General features: G+C 38.2%; 2 protein-coding genes across 5 annotated transcripts in view; both read right to left on the reverse strand.

The window, feature by feature from the left end:
• fus (epithelial splicing regulatory protein fusilli) overlaps positions 1-10,506 on the reverse strand; it is a 220,160-nt gene extending 209,654 nt beyond the window's left edge. The window contains exon 1 of one of the 4 annotated variants that reach the window (XM_072300752.1): positions 10,106-10,504. The gene's annotated coding sequence lies outside the window, so the exon portion shown is untranslated. Of the gene's footprint in view, positions 1-10,105 lie in introns of all 4 variants that reach the window. The other 3 variants (XM_019054503.2, XM_019054502.2, XM_019054500.2) reach the window with 3 other exon arrangements.
• Positions 10,507-11,788: 1,282 nt separating this feature from the next.
• On the reverse strand, positions 11,789-15,223 carry LOC109039169 (MRG/MORF4L binding protein). The gene is made up of 3 exons (XM_019054550.2): positions 14,999-15,223; positions 14,225-14,346; positions 11,789-12,834 (listed from the first exon to the last, which is right to left on the reverse strand). Exons 1-3 carry the CDS (start codon positions 15,084-15,086, stop codon positions 12,196-12,198), a joined length of 849 nt encoding a protein of 282 aa, XP_018910095.2. The 5' UTR covers positions 15,087-15,223; the 3' UTR covers positions 11,789-12,195.
• Positions 15,224-15,295: the final 72 nt, after the last annotated feature.

Here is a 15,295-nt window from a genome sequence, read left to right on the forward strand (position 1 = left end):
TCTGACTTTCGGACCTGCCATAAAAAAAACCGACCTATTCTTGGCATTTTTCAATTTCATTGGCTCCCTTCCATCCTTCATCGGTATATAAATACAGAAATTGTTAACTTGAAAAGTTTTTCGGCTACACAGCTCTTTGATCGGTTTGTCGCTACTCTGACATAAGGGCGTAACTCGATTCCCACATGAGCCCTGTTTTACAAATATGTCCATGCATTCCGGGGGTCAAGCGGAAATCGAGATACGCTTTTACGCCAGAGGAGCGACGAATTAGAGAAAAGAAATAAAATTAAATTAAAAAGTTAGGATCCTACAGTCAGACCATGAGACACTCCAAGATGTGAATCCTACCTACTCTCCTGACTTATGGAATGGTTTTTTCCAAATGTTTCTTATTCAGGTTTCACGTTTATCAGGTCTTTGGATTAATGATATCCAGCCACTGTGCGATAGGAGGTCTACGTAGATGCAAGCAGGAGTTCAGCGATTTTGAGAGCGAAAACCACAAGAACACGACCTGTGAACCGAGTCTCATTTGCTTGCTCTGTGAGCAATGAAAATGAACCCCTCGATTTTCATTTAATGCGGTCAGCTCCGAGTACAAAACGCAGGTTTAATCGGCTCTATCAACCTCACTCCTGGTGAGCCGAATAGAGCCAGTAACCGAGGCCTTCAATACACCAACATTTCCGAGTCAAGGAGCATTAAGTCCAACTCATAACACGAATGACTTTCATCGAATGGAATTTTATAAAAAATCGCTTTTCTTTTAGATCAATGGAATTTAATGCGATCGTTGACTCAAGGGTCCATTAAATGCCTAGAACAGTATTTCTGTTTTCAGGATTCAAAATTTTTTCCCTTGGGATTTTAAGATTTCTCAAACTAAGATAACAAAGTTTGTTTTTTTTTGTTTTTTTTGTTTTTGTTTTTTTTTTTTAAATTGGAACTAGGATTTGGTCAAATAACATATTGTGGTCAAACAACTTAACAACACATAAGTCAAAAATCTGGATAAAAAAAAAGGTTAGGAAATTATATCTCCAAAGGGTGAAGCCGTGGGAACTGGCCAGCCCCTCGGTCTAAACCATTAATTTTAATTCATTATATATAATATGTACATAAGTTACAAACTGCTCTGTTGTTTGTATTTTCTCTTTATTTCAGTTAGAAACAAAGTGTATATTTTCATTATGAAAGGTCACTTGTAACTAATAAAAAAGAAAAAGAAGAAGAAGAAAAAAAAGGAATTATATCTTGATAAATTGAGTAGGATTACTTTAGTAGCCCTTGAAAATAGCCTAGACTCCTACAATTTTACAACCTGTTGCTTTAGGTTCCTCATCAAAGCGATCGCCAAGAAGCTTACACTTGACGTTAGGTTTGATTCTTGGATACAATTATTTCAACTCCGGTGTATTGCATGGTATCAAGCTCGATTGAAGGCGTTTTTAACGGCGTGATGTGCAACATGCAATGACGGAACGCCACAGCGACGGCACGACGCTTTAGGCAAGATTCTTTGATACAAATATTTAAACTCCGGTGTGTGGCACCGTATCAAGCTCGATTGAAGGCGTTTTTAACCGCGTGATGTACTACACGTGAACACGGAACGCCACAGCGACGCGACGCTTAATTATACCCTTGACATTGGGTTAGATTCTTTGATACAAATATTTAAACTCCGGTGTGTTGCACAGTATCAAGCTCAATTGAAGGCGTTTTTAACCGCGTGACGTACTACACGCGATGACGAAAGAGTCATAGGGAGGCTCGTCAAAATGGTCAAATCCATCTAGATAAAATAAATAACTGGACAACCAATGATAAAATTAAACTTAATGCCAAAAAATCGGTTGAAGTGGTCTTCACAAACAGAAAATTTCATCATCGTCCTCTTCATTTGGGAAATAATCAAATTCCCAGAGAAAAAGTTTCAAGATATTTAGGCCTTCACCTGGATTCCGAGCTCAGGTGGAAAGACCATATAAAAAAAGGTAGCTCACATTATCTTAAAATTTTGAAACATGTATTGGCTACAAGGCAGAACATCTAAGTTAGGCCTCAAGCTAAAACTCTTACTCTACAAGTCAATGTTGAGACCCATATGGAGTTATGGCTGCCAATTGTTGGGTTGCGCAGCCAAAACCAATCTCAACCAGATAGAAATAATCCAAATGAAAATCCTCAGAAATATTGCTAAAGCACAATGGTTTGAGAGAAATGCGGATATAAGAGCGGATCTCGACATTGACTGTAGAGGACTACATTACACAAATATATACCTCATACGAAAACCGACTGCACAATCATCCGAACCCAGAAGCGCTTGCGCTGCTGGACAAGGATGATTGCATAAGGAGATTAAAACGCAGAAAAACTCACGAACTAGGAATCCAGGGTTTTTCAATATTTTTCCCACAATAAATAAAATATTTGAGCACCTCCTATTGCTCTATGGACTTGTCAGGAGACACTTGATTTTTTGACGGGTCGGCCCGTCGTAATTCAGTTAAAATGTAAAGACATATTTATTATATAATAAATATGTTTTATTTTTACTCCAGTTATTTTTTAGGTAGTATACATTATGTTAAATCTTATTTAATAGCTAGGATAATTTAAGCTAAACAAAAAATAAACATTTTAAAGACATTTTATATGTCTAAATGCATTTTCTGTACAAATGTTATTTATTTTTTTTGTGCAAAAAAAAAAAAAAAAAAAAAAAAAAACCGCGATGACGGAACGCCACAGCGACGCGACGCTAAATTATACCCTTGACGTTGGCTTAGATTCTTGGATACAAATATTTAAACTCCGGTGTGTTGCACAGTATCAAGCTCGATTGAAGGCATTTTCAACCGCGTGATGTACTACACGCGATGACGGAACGCCACAGCGACGCGAAGGCGCGACGCTAAATTATACCCTTGACGTTGGGTTAGATTCTTTGATACAAATATTTAAACTCCGTTGTATTGCATGGTATCAAGCTCGATTGAAGGCGTTTTTAACCGCGTGATGTACTACACGCGATCACGGAACGCCTCAGCGTGCGACGCGACGGCGCGACGCCAAATTATGCCCTTGACGTTGGGTTAGATTATTTGATACAAATATTTAAACTCCAGTGTGTTGCACAGTATCAAGCTCGATTGAAGGCGTTTTTAACCGCGTGGTGTACTACACGCGATGACGGAACGCCACAGCAACGCGACGCTAAATTATACCCTTGACGTTGGGTTAGATTCTTTGATACAAATATTTAAACTCTGGTGTGTTGCACGGTATCAAACGGGATTGAAGGCGTTTTTGGCCCTTGAATACTACACTTAATGGCGCGATGCCACCCTGAACACCAATCGTCCCTTGCGATTCCGAGTTTTGCCTTCCAGTCAGATTATCAATTAATCTCCAAACTAAAATCCTGAAGAAAAAAGCCCGATTTCAAGGCAAATATTTCCCAAGACGATTATACTCTACTTCTTTAGAGTGATGAAAGAAAGAAAAAAAATGAAACAAAGGTCATCTTTCTTGTGCATTTTCTCAATTTTCCGCGATCACCGGATCGCGAGATTGCACATTTTTTATGGACTCCTTGGAATAGTTTCAAAAAGTCTACGTCTCTTTAAACGTTATTTTTAAACAATCTAAAAAACTTATGTTCAATAAGTTTTCATCTCAGTTAAGTTAACGCCGACTTTTAAAAATTCTCTTAAGAGGAGTCCCTCTTTGTTCCTGCTAAAATCTCCAGCTACAAGTCGAACTGGAGTTCTCACAGACGGAATAACGCGATCATGATCGCTGATTAAAAATCCGCAATCACAGTTTCTCTTCGGATAAAACTCGTTCGCCTTTAGGGTTAAAGGGGGGAAAAAAGGCGAGAACGCACAAAAAACAATTAAACTTTAAGCTCCGGCCAGGGGCCGCGCAGCGCAAGAGCGCGGAGCCTGATTTTCGACGAGGTCAGATAGCGAAGAGGACAGGTTTGATAATTCGGAGGTGTGATGCAATAACCGCGTTTTGCAATCGGACCGCAACGGTGGACCGGAGAGTCGGGGGAAAAAGAAATGGCTCTTCCGAAATGTCGACTAATTCAGCGACTTATTAGCGTTCTTTTTAATATCAGGCTCTAAAAGGTGTGCTCGTTAACTTGGTGTACTCTTTTATCATGCTCCCGACTGCACGCAAAAAGCCCTACACGAACTTGCGAGGCGTCTCTCTTTTCCTGGAGACCCTTAATTGCTTATCCGTATTCTCTATGCTATAAACAAAACTTAATTTGATGTTCTCAGATTAGGCACTGGAGAAGTTTCTCTCTTGCTGAAATGCTGACTGATTGAGAGGGCTTTGTCGAGTCATTCGCTGCATGATTACCCGTTAACTATAGGAATTAATACTCACCTGTGCATTGTGCTTTACACTGTAGGAGAGAGATATACGGTAAAATTACTGCTTGAAGTAGTGAGCATTTGAAGGCGCGCAGTTAGAAATACTTTGAGCGTTGGTTTTAAGTGCGGGCGTTGCGTTAAATATTTACCTACGTTTGAGTACTTCGCTTCGCCTTGAAAATTTAAGGGGTATTAGACGAGTTAATGCTAATATTCGACCCAATTCCAACTCTCATTTAGTATCGGGATTTTTCCAGACTTATCTTTCGACTTTTTTGTTAAAATTTTTAACACCGACACGACGTATCATATGTATCATACCCCATTTGCCTGGACGCTCCAAACTGGTAAGGAACTGACCAAGCATACACGGCACACAGTTACAGCGGGACATTTGCATCAGCTTTCCAGTTGAAGGACACAAGAGATCCGTGATAAGAAGGAGCTGACATGACGTGATTCCGGGAGAAGGAAAACGTGATAACTTACACGGTAGAATCCATGGGAAAATTTCGAAAAATCTGCGAGAGCTTAAACACTATAAGCAAGGGTGACAGACTCACGATCAGGCCGTAGAACTGAGACTATATAGGTCAGTTAAGTGAGCGCAAGAGAAGCAGAAGATGAAGGAGAGGCAAGGGAGAAGGAGGAAACAGAAAGAAGGAGAGGAAAGGGAGAAGGAGGAGAAAGGGAGAGAATAAAAAAGAATAAGAGGGTAAGGCAGATTCAGAAAAAGAAAGATAAAAACAGACGAAGACAAATAAGAGAAAGGAGAGGAGGTTGAGAAAATAAGAAAAATAATTTATGTTCCTTCGTTTTCTTCTGATTTCTGTTTTCCTTCTAGCTTTCTCTTATTTTTACTTCGTCTTCAAATTTGAAAGACGAGGACTCTGGTTAAACAGAGGAAAGCCTATACTGTTTCTCGGTCCGTCGTAATGTCTCTCGAAGGTTAATCATCATTGAGCAACATTCGCTCAACGTCACCAAAATGCATAAATTATTTTAGCGACCGTAAGTGGTACTACTTTTTAATTACTAGCGCGCCCCTTTCCCTGTAGACTAAAAATAGCTCTCAATCCGCGGCCGGCGACTAAAACATGCGGAACTATCAGTGGTAAATAAAATTTACGGAGAAAATGGCAGCGAAACTTAACGACAGGCTGTATGTGTGCGTTGGGAGGTCATTACTCAGCATATTCGTGCATTAGAGGAAAATTACTTCACAAGGACTAAGATTTAGAAATGAAGTTCCTCTAGGATAAAATAACAACTTAATTTCGGGAAAAGACTGCAAAAAACAACAAAGGATTAACAAAACCCGGAACGTTTCAAAATAGTAACAATTTCATTTTCAACCGGAAAAAAATGAAAAAATAAAAACGAGGCGAAAACATGATCTGTCGATTCGCTGTTTTTGCGAAACCGGGACTGTTCGATTCGCCGTTATTGTGAGTCTCGACCTCGCAGTAACAGCGAATCGATGACCCATTTTTTCGCCTATCTTTGGTCCGGTTGAAAATGAAATCGTCATAAATTTCGAAAAGTTCCGGTTTTTTTTAAAAAAATTATCTTTTGTATTGTTGCGCAGCCTTTCCCCAGATTGAATTTTATTTTACCTCATGCAGTTAAGTTGTCTAAAGATTTGGAATCACGGAGTATTCAGGAGTTTTCCTAACACTAAGAAAGCAAAGTTCACCACAACGCGACCTACCATTACAAAAAAGGAGAGCTACGAAAAATTGAATGAAAGAAAAATAACCCCAGCGAGTTTATCATGTGTCAAAAGTAACAGGAAATCTGCTTTGAAACACAGGATGCATCATTTCAAAATATTATCAGCGAAAAACTTCGCAACCTCCTGTCGGCATGAAAATTACATTATCTTCTTGCGAGAATTCAGCGTTTTCAAAACACGAAACCTGCGCCTTCGGTGCTGTTAATAAATGTAAATACAAGCAGTTTCACCTGTGAAAATTCCGCGTTGCATTCACTTACCATTCTCTCGACGACGAAACAAAACAAACGAAGGCTACGTCCAGGAAGGAGGCATGAAAAGTAAATAATAAAAAACGCAAGGCTGATGATTCAATTGATAAAATAATTAATGTATATATAATCGACATTTCAACATTCGTGCATTTTCCTTTTCTCTTCTCCGATAACATCTCATTGTTGCGTCCCTTCATTTTCTTACTCTGTACACTGTAATCCTGAGGAAAAGTTAATGTAGAGGTATACTCCGGCAGGGGAGTGAATCAGAGGTGTTGCAAAATTTCACAACAGATTTAAAGGCAATTAATCAGGGTGTCTACTAAAACAGGTTGGCCAAAAATCAGTACTTTAACACTTCTTTTTCAGTACATTCCCGAGAAATTCAGTGCTTCCTTAAAATTAAATATTCAGTACTTTTTCAATACCTCCAATTAAAGGAATTCGAAAAATTTCAAAAATTTGAGCTTCTCGCTCAAATTGCGACAAAAATGACTGAAAAATGTAAAAATTCCGGACCTACATAGGGATTCCCGCACTTTTTCAGTACTTCCGGATTGCCCTTGAAAAATTAGTACTATTTCCGTACTTTCCGAAAATTCCGGATTTGTAGACACCCTGATCAATTCATGGGTGAAATAAAAAAATAAATCTTGAGAGAAACAAGAGTGGACTAAATAGTTTTCGAGTATCATAAGGGGGGGGGGGGGCACCGAGAGGATTGGAGGCCCCTCTTGAAGAAGGCGCTCTGCATGATTTTTCACAAATAAACCAATGGAGCCCACAAAATTTTACCAGAATGAGCCTTTCCTTTCAAAGCCCTTTTGGTAAAATTAAGGGAAGCGATTGTTCCTACCCGTCCCAGAGGAGAAATTAAAGAATGCAGAGTAAATACGAGTTTGTCACAAGGAGCAAGACAATTCACAAGAACTGATGTCAGTATTTTGGGGTTAGTTAAAATTTAAACAAATTGTCATTTACGACTTGTGCCCTTATTATACAACTATTTCCACGGGTAGGAAATTGAATAATTGAAATAGACACTATTTTCCCACAATTTTCTCGGTAATCAATGGGGGGCGGTGGGCGTAGCTGATAAAATGAGGGACAGTCTTCAATATAATACTTTGGTCCGACTCAGATTTCTCATTGTCCCATTGTTAAAGTCAATTGAATGCGAAAACTGAAAAACAGGGGCGCAAATTGTTCTAGGCCTCCGCAATTTTTTGCAACGCACTGTGTTTCTGCAACCCAGGTCAACACAACGTGCTGATCAGAATTTTGTTGACTTTATGGATAATTTTGGGATGTATGCGAAAGTCGCATTATTCCACATGAGTTCAAAATCGGAAAACCGTCCAAAAGAAAGAAAGGAAAAAAAAAACTCAAGTCTTACAATTTGGGGCACTTCGACAAATTGGTCGTAACTGTGCGACCTCGAGAACGAATGAATCGGTTACTGTTATACAGGCGTAGGTCCAAAAACTCATGAGCCCTAACGTCCTGTGTAATCAACGAAAGCCAGGGGTCATGATTTATTGGACTTACGCCCGTCTAACAGAAAAATTTGCAACCCTGCTGAAAACGGAAAACACAGACGAGTGTGATGGATAATTTAGATTTTTCGGCAGGTCACCAAGCAGGCAGGCACCATCAATGCATCTTAAAAAAAGACGACACAAGATGTAAAAAATTTGTTAGGAACCCTTTACTTTTGACCCACGTATGTGCTTTCAGTGACTTTATGCGTGAGAATAAATCGAGAAAACAAGAGGGGTGGAGACTTGGTTGAAATGCACGATACAGCAACGAGGAAGTATTTCAATAAAAAAGCCCTCCTGAACGAGCATATATACACACACGCGCGCGAAGGTACACGCAGACCACCTACGTTGCAATGACTTTTGCAATTCTCCTATTTACCGTTGTGAAATTTTGACTAGTCACATCGAAGTTACAAGAATTTTACATTAATAGAGTTGTTCGCAAAAGTTCGAAAGTTCTCTTCGAACAAGGCCATAGCGGCGGTACTGACGGTGACCATCCACATCAAAGGAAGGAGATGGAAAAGGGTAAGTAATGAATTCACCAACAGACGATCAAAGTATAGCCCTCAAAAAGGCTCATCGATGACATTGTTGACTATCAGCCTCTCAAAGATCGTCGGGCCGACAATCGCATTTGGCGCATGGCGCCCGGGGAAGGCAGAACACTGGTTGCGGGCTGAGTATCCGCTGCGACCAGTGTTGATTCATAAAACATTTTTTTGCGAATTTCCGTGGACTTGAAAAAAAAAACACGCAATTTATCCAGCGGTTTCGTAAAAACAAGAGAAATTATTTGCGATTTCCATCTTCGTGTTGCAGGAAAAACGCGATTTTTCCAGCACTTTTCTAAAATTATAATTAATTACGCATTTTTCCACGAAAATCACGGTATTCATGAACAACAGTAACTTGAGACAGACGAAAAGCTAAGATTCTCCTTCACGATCGTGTGATACCACATACATACTCCGGAGTTCGAATAGTTGCACACTTTATTTCCACATTTCCTGGTTTGACCAAAATAGGTCCTAGATTCAAAACCGTCGGTAATTTGAAACAGGCAAAAAGTGAATTGTAAGATTTCCCTTCATTTTCGTGTGACACCACTACCACATGACTACTCCGCGCTCTGATAGTCAAGTACATGCTTGGTGTCTGCTTTGACCAGTGTTGATTCATGAAACGTTTACATGGAAATTTCCATAAATATTCAAAAAGTTTCCAATAGATCCAGCAGATTTGTGAAACTACAAAAAGTCACGCGTATTTCATAGGCTGATCCGGACACTTCTGACCAGGGGGAGGAGGGAGGCAGACAGTCTTGAGGGCTTCCCAGGAAAGTATCAAAATTTTAAGTGTCTAATATGCCGCTTGAATCGATTTAATCACGAATAATTGCCAAATAAAAGCACCCTTTCTTCTTCATTCCTCAAACCCTTCCTTGCCTCTTTTCTTCCACTTCCTCCCTTCTCTTTTTCAGGCAAAGAAGGTGACATGCACCCCCTACGCAGCCTATTGGATAAATCTTCAGCGTATCACACCTCAATACCCCGATTTTTCCAGGGGTAAAAATAAAAGAAATTACGCACGTATAAGCTCAGTAGCATGGCAAGTGCCTATACTCAAGGGTTCGAAAAGTTGCCCACTTGATTTCCACATTTAACGATGCTTGCATTATACCTACATTAATAAACAGCGGTATTTGGAGACAGGAGAAAAGCTAAGATTTTTCTTCTGATTTGCAGGATACCACATTCGTGATCTGGAGCACGAATACTTAGTTGTGCATTTCGAATATTCCATGTGCTATTCATTAAGAGTAAAGCACAACTTGTGATCAGCAGCTGTGAGCTCTTTCAATCCATCTTCTCACTATACATGTACCTGTTACTCATGATGAAAAAAGAGAGTTTTACATATCTCATGGCCCTACGGCTTTTAACTGAGAAGCATTAACCACGATTACCTGCTTGCATTATAGCCGTAAGAGAGCAGTTCCTAACTCAATAGTTCGTGACCAACGAAGGGGAAAACAGAGTTCAAAATACATGATCATACACCTAACATGTATAAAATAAATTAGTTAAGTGATGTAACTGTAAATAACAGGTGGTACCAGCTGTGAGAGGGCCCTAAATGTGCACAGATAAAATTGATGGCATGCTTGCATACCTTCCTGGATGAAGCAACTGGTAAGCAGAGATAAGTTTCCTGAATTTTCATGTAGTTCACAGTCCGATATGAGCAGTGTTTGGACTTACTAGAGGTAGAAGTGTAACAAGGAAAGATGCAGGCGAAGAAACTATGAAAATATAGTATGTGAAAACTTTCTGAGATCCTAGTTCTGAACTAACCTAAAAGTACGGACGAAGAACACCACACTCAAAATTCTTGACACCACACAAAACTGAACGGCTCTAAGCAAGTTCTCTGAAAAGACAGTTTCAAAATCAGAATGTGAAATCTCAATCCCCCGTAAACTTGTCCGATTTTAATAAGTACTTGGTAGAAAAATCCAAAAAGTCAAGAGTCCACGCGCCGAGAAAACAAAACTTGTCAAGCAAGCAATCACACTTGTTGATTCTTGATTGTGATTGGTGGATTCTAGATCAGGACTGCTAGTACCAACTGCACGATTCGATTTGACACTGAATCAAGTTGAGCAGTCAAGCTAGCCAACACCAGCGTTTCCCGACTGAAAATACTGACATTGCCAGCTTCTCTGCTTTCAAATATACGCATTTAAATACTATGTAAACCTCTTCATTGATTTAACGTACTGAGATATTAAAAAATATGAGGCAGTGAGCGCTCTTCATACCAGCACGAGTAACTCGAAATTTCATGAGCGGGTACCTATACGTTTTTAAAGAGATTGGGGGAGGGGGGAGCTGGGGGGCAAAAGGTGGATCCCCGACCTGCCCTTATTTTCAAAACTAAAAATTATCGTAATGAAGAGGAATACATGGGACGGCATCAATACATCCGGCTACAGATTTTTTATGCATAATTTTGGACTGTGACATAAGTGTGCATGTTTCCAATAATTACAGAAATCCTGAGTTTGAACATTGAAAAGATGTACCTATACATCTCACCCTTCTCAAAAATCATTTGATTATATCTATTAATTTTCTTGGTTCTTAAAAGAAAATTATTCATCACACATGCTTTGGTGAATATAAGATACTCTAAATCCATACATCCATAAAATGCAAAGATATAAACCCTTAATTTATGATAGTCATTTTGTTAACAAGAGGCGGAATAAAAGTTTTCAGTAAGTAAGTTGTAGTTCAATTTAACACTGAAGGATGTAAAAATTTGATTGTGCCAATCAGTACATGAAACATTAAAGTGTTTCTAAAACGACGAGAGTCTAAAAAGTTTGTCTTAAATTTGTTTGAATGTCTATGAAAAAGCATTATAAATTCAATTGTGAATCTCGTTGATTTATTTAAGGAGAAGTTAATTTTAGAACGCACACATCAAACATAAACTGATGATCGAACTGCAAAGAAAGTGGAGATTGAAGAATTGATTGAAACGGTTGGCGATCAAGTGATAGGTTGATCAAGGCTACTTTACAAATGATTAGGTGACTGAAATACTTTAAGGAAACTTCAAGTTTCCGACAAAAAATAAAGTAAAGAATAAAATCATATTTCTCTGCCTAATTGTGATCCAATTTTCCTTTTCTTCAGAATGATACCCTGTAGTAATTGATTTTAATGATGTAGGTAGTTAGTATTTGATGAGGGTAAATAGACTACCTGAGTCATACAAAAAAAAAGAAAGTTAATGGTTTAAATAATCCATTTATAAGTAATTTAAAAATGTAAACTGAATTAAGAATCAAGTTTAAGTAACTTTATTTCATGACTACTGACTATATTTAAGACACAGTTTGGATTCTTAAAAGTAAACGATTAAGAATTAAAAGATTAAAAGTATGTAAAAGATTCCTAAAAGAAATTATGATGTTTAAATATCATAACAGTTGATTTTACAGGGTAACTTAATCAGATAACATAAAAACCCCTGAGAACAGACAGGATACAACTACGTTTAGACTTCTGTTTCACACAACGGAGTATAGAATACTCAATTTCTATTCGACTTTCATCACAAATGCAGTTATTGAAAAAGTAATTAAAAAATACTGCTCATGATAATTTGGAGGAAAAAAAATATACATATATTCTTCCAAGAAAACTAATGTTCTTTAGTGTTAAGTGGCGTATGAAAGGAACTGATATTTATTATCGCTTTCGCTTCTTTTTTGCAGACTCTATTTCACTAGGTGTGAAAGAAGCCCTCGTCACTCTTTTTTGTGGAGTTTTTTCAGGTTCTTTAGAAGTCTTGACTGGAGTTCTGCTGGCTGGCCTCTTTAGATTTGCATCTGATTTATTTAGGTCTACAGAGTCACTTCCAGATTTCTTTTTGGCTACATCACTAACAACTTCTTTTTTATTGCCAGGCTTTTTGGCAGAGTTGAGATCGTTTCGTTTGGTGCTGTCATTGGAGTCGTCTTTGTTTGGCTCTTCCACTTTAATCGATCTCCGTGTCCTTCCTCCTGATGAGCCTTTGTCCTCATCTTTTTCTTTAGATTCCTCAGCTCCTGAGGAATCATTTTTGTCACTCTTACTCACCCTTCGGAAAGGAGCTTTCTTGTCTGACTTATTCTTATTTTTATTTCCTCCGTCTTCTTCCTTTGTATTGTCTTTGGTATCTTCCTCCCTGACATATTCTTTTTTTATTTCATCTGGTTTCCGCAGGTTTTCAACTCGTTCTAATCTTGATCCATTCTTTTTGACTTGTTCTTTCAGTTCACCGAATTCATCATCTGGCAGTTCGAATTCTTCTTCCTCACATGGAAATGGGAAAGGTTCCATTTCATCCTAAACAATAAAATTAAAAGTTTTGTTTCAGATGGTAAATAAAGAAACGGAAAAATAGAAAATATCACTGTTATGTAGTTCACAATGTGGTTAGTGATTTAGAGAGATACACAAGAAATAAAGAGCTCTCTTAGAATACAAATTTTGCAAAACAAAGCAAAAGATATGCAGATCGAAATAATTTCTCTGTATTCACTTTGATTTTGCAGTATTATGACCTTGAATTTCTATCACGCAGCAAATACGGTCCTCTTTTAAATTTTTAATTGTCTTAGTTGATTTTTGGCTATTCAAATGGAACTCTTTATTGAAAAATTAACATGTTTTTTTTTATTTCTTGAACATTTTCTTTCAGCCTTCTGTTATCCTAAAAATACACTGGACGGCACTTCATTATTATCACTGAAACAATACAGCAAATGCACCTAATGTATGCATTTGTACTAATAACGGGGTCGTCATGCACTTGGCACTGCTACGTTATAATGCAGTTCTGAACTAAATTTCGTGATGCATATATTTTTCCACAATGCTCAGTGGACACCTGAAAGGCCATCTACGGTTCATGTCAGTGGCTCTAACAGGTGCTATCTCAGTTGTTTCCATCTCCACTGATAGGTTGGTGATGCTGAAAATCATGCATGCAACACGTAATGCACAGTTTAATAATAACAAATTGAATGGTACAAACTGACTACTGATCAAAGGCTATGTCCTTCTCCTACCATACAGCCTCAGAGAGGCAGGCTTGGCACATTCATCTACAACCTTGATGGCGGATTTTCAAGAGTCCTTTCCTTAAGTAAATACTTATCATCAGCAGGGATTGAACTCTTGAATAGAATGTTAGCACACTGCCTTGATAATTGCAACATTGAGACTATCTCATTTGACACAAATTGATTGCGGTGGATGCACGGGTCGAAAGACAGTAAATTGGAATTTTAAACCCGACATGCGTTAAAAATCAGCATAAAGCTAAATATCTTAATACAGAGGAAAAAAGCTCGCACACTAGCACAATTTTCCCTCAAAGAGATATGCTGTTAGGTGCGACACTAGTACCACTTGCCCAAGTCTCAGGCTGGTTTTCACGGCCTCTCCGAGCTTGGTAGCAGAAAATTCAGAAGGCTGCGCTGTAATGAGGATTGGCCCAATAAGGCCGAAGTGCGTCTACAGTTGCCTTCCTGAATGACCGTTACTAGTGTTGAACCAAATAGCATATCTCTTTGAGGGAAAATTGTGTGAGCTCAGTATTGAAATATTCAGCTTCATGCTGATTTTTAAAGCACGTTGGTTAAAACATTCCAATTTACTATCTCATTTGAATTTGGATCATCTGCTATGGATGAGTTTTAGCTGTAAGTCACACAATAGATGTAGAACTTACCAATTTTTCCATGTCGTACCATGTATTCAAATGCTTCCAAATGGTTTCTGGCTCAACTGTTCTATTGATAGCTGCAGAGAATTTTTCTTGTATGCGAGCCATATGAAAGTGCTGATTGATACCTTCAAAGAGAGAAAATAAAAATCATGAACAGAGATTGCTATAATTACTGAGAATGAAAATACGATAAAATAGTGCAAGAATACATTAATAACAGGATGTTATTGACTAATGGTAGTGAATGTTGTTGGCATTAAACATATGGAGAAAAAAAAGCATAGAGCAGGATAAAAATTCAGTAACTTCGATCGCACGGCAAAGCCACAATCTAATGGGACTCTACACTTTTTTTGAATTTTTCATGGCTTTTAGTTGCTTCAATTAAAGAGATAGAAAAGAACTGTTTTGGTAATGTACGTGTAAGGGGACCACAGAAGAATGTTGAAATTTGTATTGATGATGTCAGGTGAACTAAAACCTGATTTGAATGCAAATTGTAAAGAATACCCTTTTCTAAACTGTTATTTTCCATTTACCTGGAATGCAATATTGGTTCTTGGCAGGGGTTCATATGAACGCACGATTTTAACATCCAAATTAAACCAGAATAGAAGAAGTATTCCTAGGTGCTACGGTTTCATTTAGACTGCCCTTTCATGGTGCGTTGTGAATATATATTCTATGATTTACATCATGAGATGTGCTTTAGAAATTCTGATATATAATTACCCCATGGGAAAGTCTATAAGGAAACCTGAGAGAAAACTAACTTACCGACAGGTTTCAACCCAATCATGGCAAACATCAACTGAACCTCATACGCAGGAGTCCATGTGAACTCGGAGCCCTCCGAGTCAGACATGATGAAAAGTTCGGATAAACCAACGAGAGTCTGTTCAATATGAAACTATGCAATTTTTAATTCTACATACTGAGAGGAAATCAATGGTGTGCAATGTAACTGATATAGTTTCTAAGAAACGGATACAGGAGAATATGGGATTATGGGAAAACCGAACCGAAAACTTTTGGTACATAACCTCCGAAAGTTTGTTTATATACAAACCGGCT

This window comes from Bemisia tabaci, chromosome 5 (assembly GCF_918797505.1).
Source record: "Bemisia tabaci chromosome 5, PGI_BMITA_v3".
NCBI classification, from domain to species: Eukaryota; Metazoa; Arthropoda; class Insecta; order Hemiptera; family Aleyrodidae; genus Bemisia; species Bemisia tabaci.